Raw genomic sequence first — 19719 nt, forward strand, 5'->3', positions numbered from 1 at the left:
TCAGATGCTCAAAACTTAAACTAAACAGCGAAAAACAAATTTGCTGTAGAATTAGAACTTTCACCTAGAGATTTAATGCCCTTTAACTTCTGCCCTATGCTTCCCTATTCTTGGTACCACTGAAAAAGTGAATCAGGAAACCAATTTGCTTTCATTAATTGAGAAGAGTCAGTATGACATCTAGTGGATGAACAGCTACCAAAAGATTGTGGACAACTAGAAATCAAATAAAGAATACTGTTAGAAATAGACACAGAAGCTGTACCTCAGCTCAGAATCAGACACTGAGAATTCACCTTCTTATGTTTTAAAGGAAGAGAAGAATCTTCTTGGCATGTGACATGTAAGAGACAGGAATGAGCTTTGACTTTGTTCACTTCTTGATGTCAATAGTGAAGATCTTGGTAACTTCCATGGTATGACACCTAGCTCCTGTCAATACAAACTATGATAACTGTGTGGTGACTGAGCACCAACATGGGGTGCCCTGAGAGGCTGTTGAAATTCCCTTTTTGGAGATAATTCAGTTTGGACATGGCCAACTTATGCTGGATCAAGAGATTGTGATCAGCACACAAACTTCGGCTCACATTAAATTACTAGTGACATCCTTTGGGACCTAATTTTGGTACTAATACTCCTGATTATCCTTATAAATGACCTTGGAAATGTGACAGGTCATCATAGAAGCAGATTTTCAGACATAAAATGAATCCAAGAAGAGATTATTGACCCATTGGAGTACCAGGGCTGCTATTTTGCATTACAACAGAACAGTGATATCAACGAGGTTCAACCCCAGACACACGCAAAGTGCTGTGTCTATGTTGGAAAATTCTCACTCAGCAATACAGCCTAGGGATCAACACAGTACAAAGCAGCTTTGCTGTAAAGACAGTAGGTCCCGGTGGACACCGAGGTGAGTTTGAGTCAGTAGTGTGCTTTGTGACAAAGAAGGACAACAGCTGACATACTGGAGCGAGTGCTGGGAAACACCTCCAAGAGCACAGGATGTTGAGGGAGAGAACACGATCTCATATTTCTGTTTACAGGAATCTGTATGAAAGGTAAAGAACCTTTCATACAGATCTTAGCCAGATCTTATCAGGACCATAGGAATGGGATTACAAAAAGCAAGTGATATCTTAGAACATGGGAAATTTTTATTAGAAATCAGGAGAAAGTTTTCACAGAATTGTAGGGGTTGGAAGGGACCTCCAGAGATCATCATCCCCCCTGCCAAAGCAGGTTCCCTACAGCAGGTCGCACAGGTAGGCATCCAGGCAGGTCTTGAACATCTCCAGAGAAGGAGACTCCACCACCTCCCTGGGCAGCCTGTTCCAGTGCTCCGTCACCTCACTGTAAAGAAGTTCTTGCGCATATTTGTGCTGAACTTCCTATGCTGCAGTTTCCGGCCGTTTCCCCTTGTCCTGTCTCCACTCACCACTGAAAAGAGTCTGGCCTCGCCATTCTGCCCCCCACACCTTAGATATTTATAGACCTGGATCAGGTCCCCTCTCAGTCTTCTTTTCTCAAGGCTGAACAGACCCAGTTTTCACTGACAGATGGTCAAATGCTGTCCATAGAAGCTGTGGAAGTTTGAAAAACATGCAACCTGCATATTCTAAAACTTTTGAAAAACTTCTGAGGCTCCTGCAGACATATTATCAGTTGGGAACCTGCTTTCTGACATCAGGGATAGGTAATGATAAAAAAATATTGGAATATAACTTAATGCTCAGCTAAGAATTAGTGTAGCTCATGTGCAGAGGTGGCAGAAGTAAACTTAAAAGTACAACCAGTTAGAAGAAAGAACAATCTTAGTCTGTGGTTACAAGAGCTGGATGTGTTGCTCTTTATCAAAGGATCGGTTTCACAGTTTCAGTTATCACCTCCGTAATGTGTGGTGGATGGAAAAGGGTAATCAGCTAGGGCTGACTCGTTGGTGGAGCTTCACAGAAACATCTATTTTCAATATCAGCGTGAACTTCCATTTTCATCATGGCATTTTCACCATGCCACACTGAGCTGTAGTTATTTTCACAGCTGAGTTACTTTGCTATTACAAACCTATTACTTCTCCATTAAAAATTGTATTGAAAAACTGCAGACTTGATTCTGCACACATTCACAAGGCACAAAATGCTAGCTACGACATTAGCTGAAATGCACAGCTTTCCACAATGCAGCTGAAAGTTCAGAAACTTCAGAGTATTTCAAAAGCAAATGAATATGAGAACAACTAATGGAAAATATTGTTGTAAAAAGTGAATAAAACAGAAGTATCTGAACTGTCACTATCAAGTCTTATCCTGTCAAAGTAAATAGCTGATGACATTTAACTTCACCAGTTCCTTGTCTGCTAAACTGCTTTAATACTCGTGTAAAATCATTATCAGTATATGGTGTAAAATGTAAAATTGTTACAGTATACGTATGCTTTCTTTTAAGTTTTAAAATCAGGTACTGAGCCTTAAGAACAATAAACACTGTGAAATATTGTGTACACATTTAAAAGTAGTTACAGTGAGTCAGATTCTCAGCTGACCTACCTAAAGTTCTGATTTACATTGTCTAACAGTCTGATAGTGTTTGTATATAGATTGTCTTAATCTCTGATGAGAAAAACTAATGAGGTGAGGCAGCAAAACTCTCCAGAGTTTCTCAGCTTCACCTCAGCAGCAAAATCTGCAAAATGCCAGCTCTGTGGAATCCCTCCCTGTTTAGAGTAATTTGCCCCTTCCACTTTCACAGACATCTCCTGTCATTACTGGGAAATTCTGTAAAAAGTAATAAAAACAGAAATAGGGTGACTATTACCAGACAGTTTTCTGAAGATGAGCAGTGTAATACGAAAAACAAAGGAAATCCCAACGGGATTGATTTGTTTCTGCTGTTATCAAAATGAATTCATTTAGAAGCAGATCTCAAGTCATCATTCAGTATCTATCAGACAAACTATTGGTGTGAAATAAACAGTGGCAGACACTCGTGCAGGAACAGCACTTAAACATGAAACACAACTCTCAGAAATCCTCGATGAAACCATAGTTTCAGCAGATGAGCATTTGGCTTAGAACCAGTCAGCTGTCGGCATGAGGTTTACGTAGGGGTGAATGGTCCTTTCAGAAGAATGGAATTATGACGTTTTGTGTCTCAAAACCTTGCGTCAATCCACCCCCAAAAGGGACATCGGGACAGAAAGAACAGCTCTGAAATCAGGAGAATCTTGTTTGGGAGCACATTTTGTTTTTTCCTGCAGATCGTGATTTGTCAGGCTTTGTGGTTTTTTTATATCTTTTTGCAGCATATCAGCTTTATTGTTTATCTCTTAGCACACTCTCATCCTCAAAGGGCCACTGAGGAGGACGAAAGTTGTAGCTGAGATAGAAGCTGCTGTTTTTAGCCTGATATGCACACTCCTGAAACTCCATCCTACTTTCATCACACTTCTCAGAACACAGTCCCGCCACAAGCCTTCAGCAGAAGAGCAGAGGAAGAGGTGTTTCCATCCAAAAGTAACGAAGCCATCACCGTGCACCCTCTCATCCTGTAAAGGTCTCTCTTCTGACACAGCCCATCTTGCCCCAATTGCAGGCACGGCACTCTGCCAGGTTTCACCTTGCAGCAGCTGGTAGCCGGGAGCACTCTCCAAGCCAGGTAATTCCAAGCCAGGTAATCCCAACCCACAACCCACATCCCCTGCCCGGGCTGCTGCCTTCTAATCCAACTGGGAGGCACCCGCCCCCTGCCGGGCTCCGCTGCCCCACGCAGGAAGGGGCGGTGCTGCGGGGGCTCCTGGCGTGTAGGGTGCCTCTCTCAAATGCTTCCTTTAGAAGAGTTCACGTTCAGAAATCGCTGTTACTTTTCCTAGCCATACAAGTAAAAGTGAAAATCTCACTTCTGCCTTTTCCATTCTCCTCCCTGTGCTCAACAGTTTAAAAAAAAAAAAAAAAAAAAAAGACACAAGTGATAATTCCACTCTTGCTTTTTCGGAAGGTTTCTCAGTCTGGGCTGTTTTCGTATTGACTCACTTCGAGATCGCTGTGTTTCAGTGCTGAATTCAGAAGGTTTGTGAGTGCAGCCTGTAACTGCCTGCCGTTTGGAAGGTTACCTCTCTGCATCCGCTATCAACCTGCGTCGTGAGTAAACACTTCCTTGTTTGGAAATTTAGGTGGATTTTTATTTTAACCAATATCTTGTTTTCCTGACAGGATGGTGTTTAGACGTACCAAGGTTCTGATAACTGCCTTCTAGATCCTTTCTCTTCATTAATCCTATGTGAATTGTGGTGCTATATAGTCACGCGTGAAAGAGACTGACATTCCCCAAAAAGCCTTCCTGAAAGAGTTGAGGTTAGTGGCTTCCTCACTGACCCTCCAGACATTTGTTCAAACAGTCTGAGTTTCAGAAGGATCTATTGTTGTTTGTTTTGCTTTGTTGTAAAGAATGCCACAATCCTTTGGGATACAAATTCCAGTTTCCAGAAGTGTTTATCAAAATGAGTTACACGACCAAAACATCTCGGTGTATCAGCCTATGTGCTTCATAACATAGAGTTAATGCAGTTTGCACGATTTGGAATGCTCAAGTTTGCTTTAAGATTTTAATGTGTTAGAGATGACACAATGATTCTAAGAACTGTTTTTATAATTGGAAGTCCAGATGTAGCTTTAAGCATGTGGGAAATTTGAAAAACATGCTTGAAGCTGCTGCTCCTTTAGACACCTTACAGACAACTTTGTGTCATTTTTGTTTTTAACTTTTGTCTTTGAATCTCTCATCCTCTGCTATTTTGCTCTGTGAATATTTTTGTACTTCTTCTGAGAATCATTGTCCTTATATTATCACCCCATTCCTTTCGGAAAGTTAAAGACCTTATTCTGTTCCTTGAAGAATACTGATTGTAGTTGAATTTTACCTAAATTATATCTTTTTTTTTTTTTTTTTTTTTTTTTTTTGTCCTCCCTGGTGTTCCACTGAAGAGTACTGCCAACTATATGGCTCGAATAAAAATACTTCTAGCCTGGACAAACTCATCAGGTCCAATAGCAGCATAAGATGAAGATTAAGGTGGTGTATTTTACTTGGTATTTGTAGTCAGGTATCTCAAACCTGGTTATTACTAAGTAGTTTGGATCAGATTTTGTTCTTTAATTCCTATTCCAAGAACCAAGGGCTATACTATGCTTTCATTAAAACATCAATTTTGTGCTGATGTGATGTGCCAATAAAAAATGGGATTTAGAATTAAAATCTGACGATATATAATTTTATCTTAATATAGTGGATCATGGTTTCATTGTCTGTGACAATTGTATTTGTTATAGATGTGAAAGGATGAAAATGAAAAGAAAATTCAAGACAGAGAGACCCTTCTTTTTTTTCCCCATAAAATATAATAGTTTGATTCTCCATGTACAGAAGAGAACCAAAACCAGGTCTGAGTGCATGGCCTCTTGGAGTTGCTTGTTGCAGTATTCAGCACCCAGCTTTCTGCTGTTTTCTAAATTGGGATCTGTCTACCAGTCAGTCTGAAAAAAAGGGATGTGAAATAGTTCTTTCATTTTCTTACGGTTATTTATGGGAAGATGGCACACTTGTAATGAGTTGAGGGGAAAGCAGCTATATATCTTGATGTAATTCTGGAGTATTACTTGAAATGCAATAGTCTACTTCATCCTGCTTGTTTATATCACAGCAAGTTTTTGGCAGTAAATTTCAGACAGGTGTCTTACAAAAGTAAGTATGTATCTTCTCAAATTGCAAAAGTTTTAGGTTGAAAAGACAAATGGGATGCTCAAAGAGATAGCTGTGTGTGAAAAATCTCTCTTGAGTACATCATATTGTACATGCATGTTCAGGTTGATGATTAGGTTGATGACTAAGGGAATTTGTATTGGCTGAAATCAGCATCTATGCTTTCTGCTGTGTTAGCAGAACTGAAGCATGGTCGTAGGACTGGCTCTGCCCTTGTTTGCCCCCAGATGAAAACATGAGCATTCCCAGCTGGTACGTATTTGCTCAACAGATTAAAATGTAAGACAAAATTATAGACTTCGCTGTTTTCCAGTGGTTTAAAAAGACACCTGAATGTCTGATCTATCAATGTTGCGCTATTCTTCTGGAAAATAAGGGAATTTATTAGCTGTGTTTCTGTAAGGTCTTGCCTTGCAAATGCCATACTCTTTGTAGGAAAAAAAAAACACCACAGAACACTGTATTGGATTGGAATCCAAGTGTAGATGTTCCTCAAAGACTGTCAGTTTAATCAGGAATACAAAGGACATTAAGCAATCTTGAAAATGAAGGAAGGAAACCCGTCATTGTTTTCTGAATTTGAAATAAAACCTGCCAAGGAAAACCTAGATACATGACTTGATACATCAAAATACCTGTTATGGTAAAAATGAGTAACTTTCCATTTGAAAGGCCCTCTGCAATAATGGGCATTAATTGTGCTTCTCGCTACGCTCAAAGAAGTCTGTATCATTGCACTTGTGATGAACTGTGAGTATATTTTCCTTAGGCTTTCAGTGTGACCAAGAAGAACTCAGTTTCATTTTTTCTGGAGAAAAAGTGAGAAGTAACTCAAGGAAATGAATCTCATGTTTTTTTTGTTAATTTTTATAACTGAAACAGCCACAGGTAAGTATGAATCCTCTTTTCAACAGTAGAACCTTCAAAATATTTGCCAAAATAAGGACATCTTGATAGTTTTTCAGACTGAGATTTTTGTACTTTGCATTTAGGAACAACATCTTAATGTTTTTCAGTTTCAGCCTAGCTCCAGAGTTTGGAAATGTCATTTATAGTTACAAAACTATGAATTAAATACACTAGAGATGAAGACGGATAGAGACCCCCAATTCTATTGAACAGGTGCATGGCTGTATGGCGAGCTGCAGCAAAGAGGAAAATGATCCTGACTGTGGCATTCAGAAGTGTAGTCTCAATAACAGCTAGAGAAAGACAATCTCTAGGACAAATAGGATTGAAAGCTTATTTATTATTGACTATTTCTGCTAGACCGGTGTTCCTTTTCTGTATTTCATATGACTTTCACATGCGAAAGTACATTTGGAAAATTTGATTAGAAAAGCAGACTTTGAGACTAGATTTTTCACACAGAACCTTGTTTGGAGATAAATTTTCTAAAGATACGAAGCTTTAAAGAAATCTTAGCATGTAATTATTGGGCATTAATTAAGAAGGAAATGTACACCTCAATTCATAGACTCTGCTTTTATGGCAGTTGATCAGTTAGGAGGATTAGCCATCTTTGTCGAGTCCAACCACATGAAGAAATTTTCTGTTTGTGGCAGCTGCTTTATTATAAAGTGAGGCCAAATTCTGCCATCTATGCCCATTTTGGACCCACATGAAAGAATTTTAGGGAAATGTCCATTTTTTTATCCTTGTATGTCTTCTAGTTTTGGTTCAGTAAAATAGACTGAAATAGATTTTGTTGGAACAAATAAATTATGTCAGTCTACTCTGCTAAAAAAAAAAAAAAGTTGTTTTATAAAAGACTTGCTACGCAGCAGTTCACTTTAAAGTCAAGCTGATATTATTTTCTGAAAGAGTATTAAGCCTTTTTCCCTCTTTCTCTGAAGAGAAGCTGTGTCCTCTTCGTGCCTCCATTGATGTACTAGAAGGGGAGTATTTTTACCTTTGTTTTCCTGAGTCAAAACTACAACATTCTTGGAAAGAAGAATACACAATAAACTGGTACAAAGAAAGTGCTGGAAGGCAGAAGCGAATAAATGAAACACACAGAATTGTATCCCAAATGAATTTTTTGGAGTTTTGGCCAGCTGAACTTGGTGACTCTGGGAATTATTTTGTCACTCAAAGGTGGGTACACAGCCAGTGGATGAGCATCCTCCTTTGCCCTTATCTATGAATGTGGTAATTTCTTTGTCTTGCTTTGTATTGTTTGTGGTATCCACACAAAGGAAGTGTGGAGAACTACATTAATTGTGGTGTCACAGTTTCTCAGTCACCACCCAAAGGGATTTGTAGTATATGCAAATAGCTGTAGGCAGATACTGCCTTTCAAAGATTGGATAAAACAAGTAGCATTTTTTGATGTTTTATGGCTAATTCTCTAAGCATAAGGAGAGACAGACACTCCTGTCAACTGCCAAGTAAAAGGAAACATTTTAGGAAATAATTCTCCACTATGAGGGTAGTGAGGCAATGGAACAGATTGCTCAGAGAAGTGGTGGTTGTCCTATCTTTAAAGTGGTATAAGCCAGGTCAGATGGGGCTTTGAGCAACCTGATCTAGTGGATGGCAACTCTGCCCACAGCAGGGTGATTGGAAATCGATCATCTTTATGGTCACTTCCAACCCAGACCATTCTTTAATTCTATAATTTGCTTGTCCTCTACACCAGACCTGTTCTTACTGGTGTTACACTCCTGTGTTGAGTGGAGCTCGTGCTGTGATGTCTACTGATTAAATGTGGAATGAAGTAACAGCAGCATAGATGAACTCTGGTTTCTGTGCAAAGCCTTGCATACCTGGAGCTGTTCATGGATCAAATAAGATAATTGGATTTAATTTCTTACCCCCATAGAGCATCACAAGTCAAAAGGGGAAGTAAGGTTGGGCCTCAAGTGATTGTGGTATTCCTTATCAGACCATGAGGAGGTGATGGGAAAAGATCCTGAATAAAATTATTAGGATAGAGTTTGTTAACATGATTATTTGTTCAATAACACAGAAGTGATCCTCTGTGAAATATTGTGATTATCTGATGTACCTAAGAAGGAAACTCAGAAGAAAGTTTTTGATTTTATCAAAGTATTCATTTGCAATTGAGTTTTGATTTTGTTACGAAACCCTTTTTTCATTTTCTAACATGCTGTATTATGATACTACTTTTGAAAAATGTGTTATAGAAGAAAGCATTTTTATTTATGAGAAAAAAGTTTCTGAATTAAAAGAAAATATTTTGGCACCCTGAAACAATTTTTAATTTATTTATTTAGAATTTCTCCATGTTAGACCCATACAGATATTAGGTGTTTTTTTGTTTGTTTGTTTTTAAGATTAGAATGAAGGGTATTGGAACAATAAGGTTCATGGTGGTTTTTTTTTTTTTTTTTTTTTTTTTTTTTAAATGGGATTTTCACTGTATCTTGAGATTAGTTTTTCTGATGGTTCTCAGTACAGGAAAGCATACTAAGAGCAGTTGAAGACTATTTGCAGAATCGATTTTCTATGGTGAAGGAGGACTTTCAGGAGTTAATTGACATTCAAGAACTGTGGATTATTGTGGGCTACTGAATTGATTTAAGATTTAATAAGATTGACAGAATGAAGTTTGTTTCATAACATTTTATATTAGGCTAAAATTTTGGTTTAAAAGTAAACAAGCTATGCATATTTTCACTTATCTTTTTGATAATTAATAATTAGTAACAAATAATTAATTTAGATATGAGAATTTGTAAGGTATATGGGAAATGATTTTTTAGCTGCATAGGTAAACAGTTTTAATTGACCAAAGTGTCAATCAAATTCACTGCAGGATTTCAGGAACTATATGACAACACAGGATACATATTTTGCAAGCTAATTAATTATTTCCTGCTCTGTTGCAACTGACAATGTGCAAGGAGAGAGAGGTGAAAATGTTGTAACAGTGTATGTATATTGTGTTATCCACTTATTTTTTACTTAAAGAATAATCAGAAGTTTTCTAGTTCAACAGAATTGTTCTGCTGAGACATAGCATATATAGCCAAAGATGTATATGTTGATGTGTTTGCACATTTATTAATGCAGTAGACTGAGGACATAATTTTAGGAATTAGTGGACATCACCTGAAAGTCTGAGCGTGTCCACCTTCAGCAACATCTCTTGAACATAAAGGATTTCAAAGGCACTGGATGTGGGAGAGGTAAACAGAAATCTGTGTCGCACATTTTTGGCAGGATCTCGAATTTGTGTGGTTTTTGTACCTATTTCCTGTGGTTGGCAGAGAAAAAAATAACAACAACAAAGACACCAACAAGAAAGCAGGTCATCTTGTGGCTCTGCAATAATGACCTTGAAATAAAGAGTTCCTGAAAAAAATTAGTGTGTGGAGATTCATGACAGACACCTGATTATATAATAAGTTCCTAACACTGCATATTTTTTAAGGTGCTTAGAGCTGTTGAAAGCAGTGGGAATGCACACATGTAGAGATAATACTGTATAGAAGGCTGTCAGTTTTGTTTTGCAGGTTGAAATACTAATGTAACACTGGATTGTTGCACTGAAACAGCTTAGAACTGTGTATGTATACAGTCTTTATGGTAAACTTGGATTATATGCCCTAAGGGCTTTCACTTCCCTGTATGCTTTCCTGAGTCAAGCTGTTTTTTGTTCCTTTTTTGTGGGTTTGGTGGGTGAGGTGGAAAGTTTGTTAAGCCAGAAGTTGTTGTGTATGCCCAAAAACTATCACAAAAGAATCACAAGTGATAGAAATATAACAGCTCAGAAAGGAATATTACAGCTATAACCTTTAGAGAAAAAATGCAAGTAGAATATAGTAGATATCTGGATGATCATGGTCAGCTTCTAGAGATTTAGAAGAGGCATTTTTACAGCATATTTACATATCCTTTTATAGATATGAGATGTAATGAAATTGCTTTAGAAGAGAGAGTTGCTGGCTCTTCTATCCACCTGTGGTGGCCAGCAAACTGTAGAGCTCTGTTCAGTGGAGACTAAAATGAGATTAATTCTTTCAAAAATGCTTTCTTTTGAAGACATGCTTAAATTCGTAAGTGATTCAGTAATTCATGAGACTTGCAGAGTTTAGAAATATTTCCAAAATTTTGGTGATTATCTCCACAGTATTAAACAATGAAAAAACAGGACTTTGTGAACAAAACCAGAATCGCCTATTTTATTTTTAATATTTTTATAATAAATAGATTTCTCAGTTACTACTTTAGACCTTATCAAAGCATGGGAAATTAAACCTGCAAGATCAGTAGCTGATTCATGCTACTTAAACTCTTTTATTTCCATGTTTAACTATGTATGACGCCACAGATACTTGATTTCTTGTTCTGGTAGATATATCTTGTACTACATCTACCAGAACAAGAACAGTGTTGTCATATTTCATAACATAATTTTATTGTCAAATGCATTATGATAGGTAATTTAGTTTAGATTACCTCTTTTACTGTGGGAAATAACACATTTGAGATGGAAGAGTAATAAAGGGAATGTAAATAATCAGTTCACAGTACATGTATTTTTTACCTATTATGGCTTGAAGGACTTACTTTTATTTTGTTATGTAGCTTGCTAAGCTGAATTCCTTTAAAAAGCTCTTAAAACTGGTTTTGCAAATCTTTTTTCATAGCAGTGGAAAACGAAATTTCACAATTCAAAAGTGGACCTTGAATGTACTTGAAAGAAATAGAAGCAGCTGTTTCAATCAAAATCATTTAACAACTGAAATTCAAAATGCTGGAACTGGTCATTCATTGAAATGCAATGATCTGTCTGTCAATGAAAATGACAGCATAACATGGTATAAGGTAATCAAAAAATCAAAGCATTGTCTGTTGATAGAACATCTATTGATAGAACATCTAATTGCAGGAAAAGTGAATTATAGAGATTTTTAGAACCATCAAAAACCCAATAATGCTTTAGTCTTCCAAATTATTGTGGAAATAAGTCTTCAGAGAGATACACAGAATAAAGTTTCTCTCTGTTATCAAGTTTGTTAGAAATAATACCTGTAATCAGAAATTACTGGTAGTTTAGAATGGAAGAAGATCTGATGTGCATGTCTGTTAGCCTGTTTATTTGTTTTGCCAATATAGGTGTCATCCTGACACTAAATGAATTGCCAAGGTATTTGTTTAACTGTAGACATGTGCTTGTAAAGTTATTGAGAAGCTTTGAAATTTTACTGTTTCTGAACATGTTTTACAGAATGTGTATCAGACCTGGTTCAGGTCACTTTAGGCAAATCTGATCTTTGGATCAGTTTTGCTGATGCACAGACAACAGATGAAGCACCTGTAACTGTGGAGTGTTGGTGTAATCAGCCGTTAGATTTAGGAAGGCCCCTGCTCGCCACTTTGAGCATTCATAATGTAAGGTAATTCAGGCAGTGCTCTCAACTTTTAGTGGGTTGGATGTTCAAGTGTTGCCTTTAAACGGCAGTAATTGGAAATTGGGGTCTCACCTCCTTTGGGTCAGGTAAATGCTATTGAGATAGTAAAAGAATGATTCTTCATTCTGAAGATTGTTTTTGTCTTTTTTAAGGTGTTGAATATATTTCATATAGTATGATATTTTCTTGCTTTATTGATGCAGGACTGTAAGAACTATGAAGATGAAAGGGGACGGGAACTGGATTTTAAAACCTTATCAGTTCAGCACTCTGGTATATATACCTGCAAAATTTCCATCAGTCATGAAGGAAAGCTATACCACAGTACCAATACAATTAGGCTGGTAGTAGAAGAAGGTAAGAAGACTTGAAACTGAAGCATGTTTTCTGTTTACTTCACTGTGGAAAACATTCCCTACTAAATCTGTTTGTGATTGGATGTCATTCATCATCTCTTACTTACAGTTCTTACCTGATAAGTATTTCGATGTAATTAGATCTGGCAATCTGATATATATCTTGCAGTAATTCGAAAATAAAAAGCAGAAATTCATGTACTACCAAGTTTGGAAAATTTAGTAAGTTTTCCCTTGCAGTTTTAGGTGGCCTTTTTTTTTTTTTTTTTTTTTTTTAATGCTGTAAGTCATACAAACTTACAGATTCTGGGGAAAGAGCCCTTCCAACCATTGTAAACTATCTGTATTCTGTATTGAAATGCAGAAAATTCATCAGGAAATACTGCTTTTTAACTGCTCTGTAAGTATGGGTCGAAATATTTCTCTTTGAATTAGAAATCTATGTAATTAGTTCCAGAAATGTGTCATTTCTACTGTTGTAGAATGTAAGAAAGCTTCAATAGCAAAACTTCCTTATTTATATATTTTTTTTAGATGCACCAGAGACTGTAACTTTGGAGATAGTTGGACGCAATGAAGAAATCCAAACAGAAATAGGTATCAAATTGATATGAGTATTTTTATACATGTTCGTATACATGCTTTAGTCCTGAGCTCTTTATGGCTGATGGTCTGCTAAGTTTAACTGAAATAGTTGTCTGTATACCTTGCTGGATCTAATACGTCTTCACGAATGGTTATTTTTTTACTAGTGGGTTCCATGATCTATCTACAAGTACACTAAATTCACCCTTGCAGAGGCAGAAGAGGAGGTTGTTGCTATGACCATCAAGAAAAAGTGGCGGTAATGATAAACCAGCCCTCCATGGCTTTATTTTTAGACAGCAAGCAACACAGAACAATGTGTGAAATGCCTCTGGTTGTTTTTCTCAGTGAGCAACAAGAATAAGTAATCCCTTTCATATCTGTTACAGTCAAAGATGTTGCTCTGCAGTGCAGTGTGAAATTTGAGGGATGACAGTCCTGTCAATAAAAGCATTCAGATCCCTTACTGCTGCAAAGAATCCTTGTCTGTGTTCCTAGCTGGGGGTTAGATAACATGGTCTGTAGGATTCACACAGTATTGGAAACCATCTGAAATTTTCCTGTTGAGACTATATAATTCTCAAGAACATAAATTTGTCTGTCTGTTTCCTGTCCTGTGTCTGAGGGCTTCTCCCATTCCATTATCCAGTGTTCCCTTGCACCATTTTGCAAATTCTTATTTAGCACCTCTGTTGCTCATGTGTGAATCTCATTTACTCAGCCAAGGCATCAGATGTTGGTTTACCTTCAGCATGATGGCGTGGTGGAGAATGAAAGGAATTTTGGATGAATTTGGTCTGTGGACTTTCAAAACTTGTGTTGTTTAGACAGTGTTCTATAAAATTTTCCTGAAAATAGCAGTTGTGCACAGTAAGGCTCGAGTTGCTAAGTAGTTGGTAATAAATGTTTAGGTCTGTGTTTCAAACTGTGCAACTGTGATTTGGATTTAGATGGTCTAAATTTAAAGCTGGCATACTTTCAGCTAGACTTGCTTTAGAGATTCTTGAACTGTTCCACTGGAAGAGAAGACAGCTTTTTCTGTGAGAGGTCATCACAGGCCATAGCAGGTTTGGTTATTTCTTTGTGCTGTTGTATACAGTTTAGTTAGCCCCATCAGTTGGTTTAATTGCCCTTACCTGGCCCTGAGGCACTGATGAGTTGTCCTTTTATCTTCCAGCAGCATGCAGTTTAGTCCACTAAAGTCTTTCACCTATTTAAACTTTTCTGCCTGTTACAGAGTTAATTTGACAGAAGATCCTCACTCTGCAATGAGTGCAACAGTACAGATGGAACATGTATAAAACTTTGTGTAAGGGCTACTAAGTCCAGAAGGGAGGGTAGCATCTTGGATATCTGACCTGTAAAGCTCATATTTTGCTGCACTGTAAATGTGAATGCTGCTTTTGATTAGATCTTCTTATGTTATGCTTTGTTTAGGTAAAGAAGAGACACTCAACTGCACAGGTTTCTTGGGTTATTATATACAAGAAGATGCCAACCTCTACTGGTGGTTTAATGATACATTTCCCAAAAAATGTTCAGGTATTCCCGAGGCTGATCCACCAATATGTGAAGAAGATTTAAAAAAATCACAGTAGGTTTCCAGAAAATACTGATCTTCTGTCATATGCTGTGGACTGCAAATTAATTGAAATACCTGAAGCTCTTCTACAACCTTTTCCTCAAAATCTGCTTCTCAACTTATTGTAGATTTCTGTGCAGGTAGTGTTGCTAATTTCATTCCTTATTGCAGTTCGGGAAACAAGTTTTATATCACAAGGCTTCTACGGATTAAAAAAGTAAGAGAGGAGGACTTGAATCACAATTTCACCTGCACACTGCAAGCCGATGAAATAATGCACATGAAAGTAGTGAAACTGAAAAAAGGTACAGTATAATCTATGAATCATGCTTCTCATTTTTAATTATTATTTGTGCCAGCCCCCTTGGCAAGGGTGGCACAGCACTGATTTCGGAATGTCAGTCCAGACACACATGCGTGCTTGTGAAGGCTTTGGCCCCTCTGATGCTGGGCTTAACATATAGCAATAAATAAACAAAAAAAAAAGCTTGAGAGAGTAAAGACAGAACAACAAAAAAGAGATTAAAAAGGACATTAAGTGGTGTTATTGATGAGCTGAGAAAGGAGTAGCAAATAAGAGGAAACGATAAAGATTCTGAGGAGAACTCAGGTCAACACAGAATTCTGTGTGATTCTGTGTGTGATAAAAGCAGTTGACCTAGTATAGCTCTCCAGTTTGGGATGTTGTACATTTTTGAGGAGTTTTATCTCAGTATTGATCCCATATGAAACTCATTTATGTGTATCTAGGGTGTGTGTGCACGAAAGATTAATTTTGTTGTTTTTAGAGTAATCTATGTTCTTCAGCTCTTTTCCATCTCAGGATTAATGGTGTACGTGTGTGCCTGAAAGATTAACAGGAAAAGATTCACATCAACATTTCAGTTTGGGTGATTTTAAGATGTCATGAGTATTTACTATCATACTCTCTGTTAAGGCTATAATTGCCTGGGTTTCTCTTTTACAGGAAATACCCGAGATCTGCCTATGCATATATTTACAACTGGAATGATCCTTGCTGTACTGTTTCCATGTGTTGCTCTGGCTGTGGTAGTTGTCTGTGTGATTTTCAGAGTAGACTTAGTTCTATTCTACAGGAACATAAGCCAAAGAGATGACACTGCCGGAGGTATGACTTGGCTAATGCTGACATTGAAGTAGAGCATTGATTAAATGAATAGCTTCTGATAAGTTCTATAAAATGGCCATCTTTGAGGAAGTGGCAAAATAAATGCAGGAGTTCTATCAGTAGAATGAGCAAAGAGTACATAAAAGATATCAATAGGTGCTAAAATGATGTTATCCTCTTAGAGTAGTAAAGCAGATACGCACAGAGAAGCTGCCTCTGGAGCAGGCAGTAGGAGGGATGTAATTGGATGCTGTTCAAGTATGCTTTATTTTGTAGTAATCTGCATCACAAAAGTTGGAGAGTTGTTGGCATAGGTGGAGAAATGTACAAGTATCTATCCACAGTGAGCATTCTGCAGTTGTCAAAGTGATAGATCGATAGAAATTTGTTTTCACCTCAGTGGTGCCCTTCTGCTTGCTATTAAAATGCTTCTTTGTCTGTAGCAGTCTGGACTCTAAATCAGCTTGACTATAGTTTGAATAAACCGCAGTAGTTGGAGATTTCTCAGTAATGGGTGAATGTCGTTGTTTTCTTGTTTCCAAAGAGTTATTTATCTCTTTGTTAACGCTAAGGAAGAAGTACAGTTGATGCCAAGCTATGTGTTTTGTATCAATCCAGATAGCTCTTTGTGGCAAGGTTCAATTAGGGATTGATCCCTGTGGTAAATCTAGTTTTGGAATTGGTCTTATTTGGGTTCTATGCTTATAGATTGTTTCCTGGTACATGACCAAATGTGGTGTATTCTTGTAATTCTTAACTCGTTAAAATAATAAACTGGCTTATTTTATTGTTCTACAGACCTACATGATAGTACTAGACAAAGAGTAAAATAAATGTGACTTATTTAATATTCTTATCAAGTCATAAACATGTTTTTTCTATTAGTTTCTAGTAACTTCCTTATTTTTTCTGATCATCGTAAATATCACATTGACTGGTTAAAATAATCTGATTTAAAAATATAATGGAGAGAGGATATATTATTTTCAAATATTTGAAAAAATGCAAACAAAATCAAATACAAATTTTTGAAGTATCCATTATCAAGAAAAAAAGAGCAGAAGCTTCTAGATGCTTTGCAGCTGAAACAGTAATTTTGTAAACCAGAATGGTGGATCAGATAGTTTATTTCTAATCATTGCCAACAAGACAAAAATGGGTGATTTCTTTCCAGATGGAAAAGAATATGACGCTTTTGTATCTTACCTGAAAGACTGTGTTTCTACTAGTAAAGAAGAGAGAGAATTTGCTTTGAGGATATTACCAATGATATTAGAAGAAAACTTTGGGTACAAGTTATGTATATTTGAGAGAGATGTATCTCCTGGAGGAGGTAAGCATATTGAATATTCTTGTCAATAAATGAACACATCCTTTTCATGCAAAGCTAAATAAAGAATTCTATCAAAAGTTCTTTACATTGAAGTGGTACCTTTTCATTTTATATAGGCTGTGTTTGCTCACAGAGGCAGCACAAAGACATTTTATTGCTTTTTATGTAATTTTATGAATTCTTAGACACATGCATATATACCTTTAATTATGCAGTCAAGACAAATAGGTGGAAAAGCTGCCATGGAGAAAGGGTGAGAACACAGATTATGAGGTGCTTCATGATGGTAGAGCTCTTTCTCTGCTTTTGCTGAGGGCAGGTGTCTGTGAATGAACTTAGATTTATTGCACAGAGAAATTGATGGTTCTGGTATTAAGTATTTTCAGGTAGCTTATATGTTTCTATCCTTGTTTTGGCAGTTGATAGCCTTTTTTTTAATATATCCAATAGAAGACAAATGGTAGGAAAATATACATGAGAACATGACATTTTGTTTCTTTAAATGACCTATGAGCAGAAAGCCTTTTACAGATGATCACAAAAAATATAATTTCATTAATTTGAGGACCTGTTTGGGGGGTAGAATTCATGTTAAACTCTCGAAGCAGTAAGCTCTCTCACCCTCCTTTTCAAGGCGGGATCTTCTGTCCATGCATCCTTTCCTGACGTATTTTTCAAACCTGTAAGAAATACCACAAATTTCCCAATAAGTTCTGAGTATTATAAAAAAGGCTTTCCTATGTGCTCAACTTGATTCTTCCCTTCAAGTGTTGCAGTTTATTTCATTTTCTCTGGTATGATCTATTGTGGATATAGAAAACAGATTGTTTCCTTCTATTTGCAGTACCCTTGCCAGTCTCCTTCTCCTTTCAGTTTTCTCTTCTTTTGGTTACTTCTGCAGTTTGCTTTCTCTTTCCCTATGAGGCATATTTTCTGGATTTGTAGTTTCTGTAGACCTTGTTGTTTCATGGTTGTGGAGCTCATTCTATCATCTCATGCTAGCCTTCTCAGCCTTGAATTACCAGCAGTAGATTTGGGATTTCAGTGGAAGAAAAGGAGTGAGCTGGTGTTTATTGAACAATCAGGGAGAAGTGACTGTTGGTGACTTTGTGTGGAATCACTCTAATGGCATCAGTGGATGAAAAATAAGTTTAACTGTCACCTTCTGTACGTATGATTACAGATAGATAGCTGGAGATTGTATATAGATTTTTCTCTGCTTCATAGATTAAGCTTTGACCATGGGAGAGCTTATTTTCACAAATCCATTATCCGTAATGAATATTAATCTATTCTTAAGGACAGGATGATTCTTCACAAGAAGAATATTTTGGTACATGTGGAATTCTTAAAGGAGAAGTCAGTTCAGTGCCTGCCCTTTCAATTTAGTTTAATAACACATTTTTTTTTTAATTTGCAGCTGTTGTTGATGATATCCATTCATTCATTGACAAAAGCCGAAGATTAATCATTATACTGAGCCAGAACTACATTTCTGACAGAGTCATATATGAACTTGAGAGTGGACTGCACAAAGCTCTAGTAGAAAGGAAAACGAAGATTATATTAATTGAATATATGCCTATTAGTGACTACAATTTCTTGCCAGAATCACTGTCTCTTTTGCCATCAAAGAGGATAGTGAAATGGAAAAAAGATAAATCTCTTCCCGCGAATTCCAGATTTTGGAAGAACCTTCGGTACCTAATGCCAGCAAAACCTACCAAGTCAAACACCAAAGGACACTGCCTGAATCTAGATCGAGGTTCAAAAGGGACTCAACCGTGGGGTGGAGGCTGTGACTTTAATACAGTCATATAGCAATTTTGGAGATGGAATTTGCTGCAGAAAGCTACCATCTTCAATAAATTCAAATAGAAAACACACACTGCAATTACTTTTGAGAGACAGTATTCATAGCAGTCTGAGATTTGAGAAGAATGTAAGAATCACCACATTGGCTAGAATCATGTTAACTCCAATACTAAATTATATTCCAAAGGATGTTTCCTCAGCAGTCTGCATAAGGAGCTTAACTCTTATTCCACAACAACTGCATTGTGTAAACTTCTGGTATTATGTTTTCCTACTTATAGAATGACATTGGTTAAACTTGCATATTTCTGATATTTAGGTGCTTTTGGTTTTGGTATTTTCTAAGGGTCCTGCTTGGAAGTAAAAACAAATGGCTCCTACTCTGGAAAGTCTGGCAGATAGGCCTTGGGCAGCGCTGAGCAGAGAAGTGAATCAGACTGTATTCACTGCTGAGCAATGTGCCATGGTAAAAGGAGACAAGGGAAAATAGGACTATGCATACATAAACTAACATCAGTTCTTATTGCTCTTAGGTCCCAAATTGCTGATTTTAACCAAGGCTTAGAAATGCCTACTTTCTGTTTGCCACGCTAGAGAAATGAGGCTACTAGTTAGGCTTTTATAGACTGTGGTTCTTTTGGTTTTCCTGATGATGTTTGTGTCAATATATATATATATGAATTGACATGATTGTTGTTTTGAGATCATTTCAGTGATTCTTTTAACATTTTTGTACCATTTTTTGCACTTAATAAAAATTTATTTCCCTCTCTGTA

The 19719-nt window shown here is 37.0% G+C and overlaps 1 protein-coding gene across 10 annotated transcripts; it reads left to right on the forward strand.

The window, feature by feature from the left end:
- Positions 1 to 3656: 3656 nt before the first annotated feature.
- IL18R1 (interleukin 18 receptor 1) lies at positions 3657 to 19719 on the forward strand. 10 transcript variants are annotated; one of them, XM_042810708.1, is made up of 14 exons: positions 3657 to 3675; positions 4000 to 4355; positions 4986 to 5073; positions 5941 to 6012; positions 6530 to 6648; positions 7617 to 7857; positions 11379 to 11556; positions 12347 to 12500; positions 13034 to 13096; positions 14522 to 14678; positions 14838 to 14971; positions 15634 to 15795; positions 16970 to 17128; positions 18549 to 19719. In XM_042810708.1, the coding sequence occupies exons 5-14, from the start codon at positions 6600 to 6602 to the stop codon at positions 18947 to 18949; spliced, it is 1698 nt and encodes a 565-aa protein (XP_042666642.1). In that variant the 5' UTR covers positions 3657 to 3675; positions 4000 to 4355; positions 4986 to 5073; positions 5941 to 6012; positions 6530 to 6599; the 3' UTR covers positions 18950 to 19719. The 10 variants fall into 10 exon arrangements, with proteins under 10 accessions (XP_042666642.1, XP_042666641.1, XP_042666645.1 ...); XM_042810707.1 differs by lacking the exon at positions 3657 to 3675 and having other exon boundaries at positions 3829 to 4142; positions 4215 to 4355; XM_042810711.1 differs by lacking the exon at positions 3657 to 3675 and having other exon boundaries at positions 3829 to 4070; positions 4215 to 4355.

The sequence above is a fragment of the Centrocercus urophasianus genome, unplaced genomic scaffold, assembly GCF_019232065.1.
Source record: "Centrocercus urophasianus isolate 14NV4802_14NV808 unplaced genomic scaffold, USGS_Curo_1.0 seq_12, whole genome shotgun sequence".
Lineage (NCBI taxonomy): Eukaryota > Metazoa > Chordata > Aves > Galliformes > Phasianidae > Centrocercus > Centrocercus urophasianus.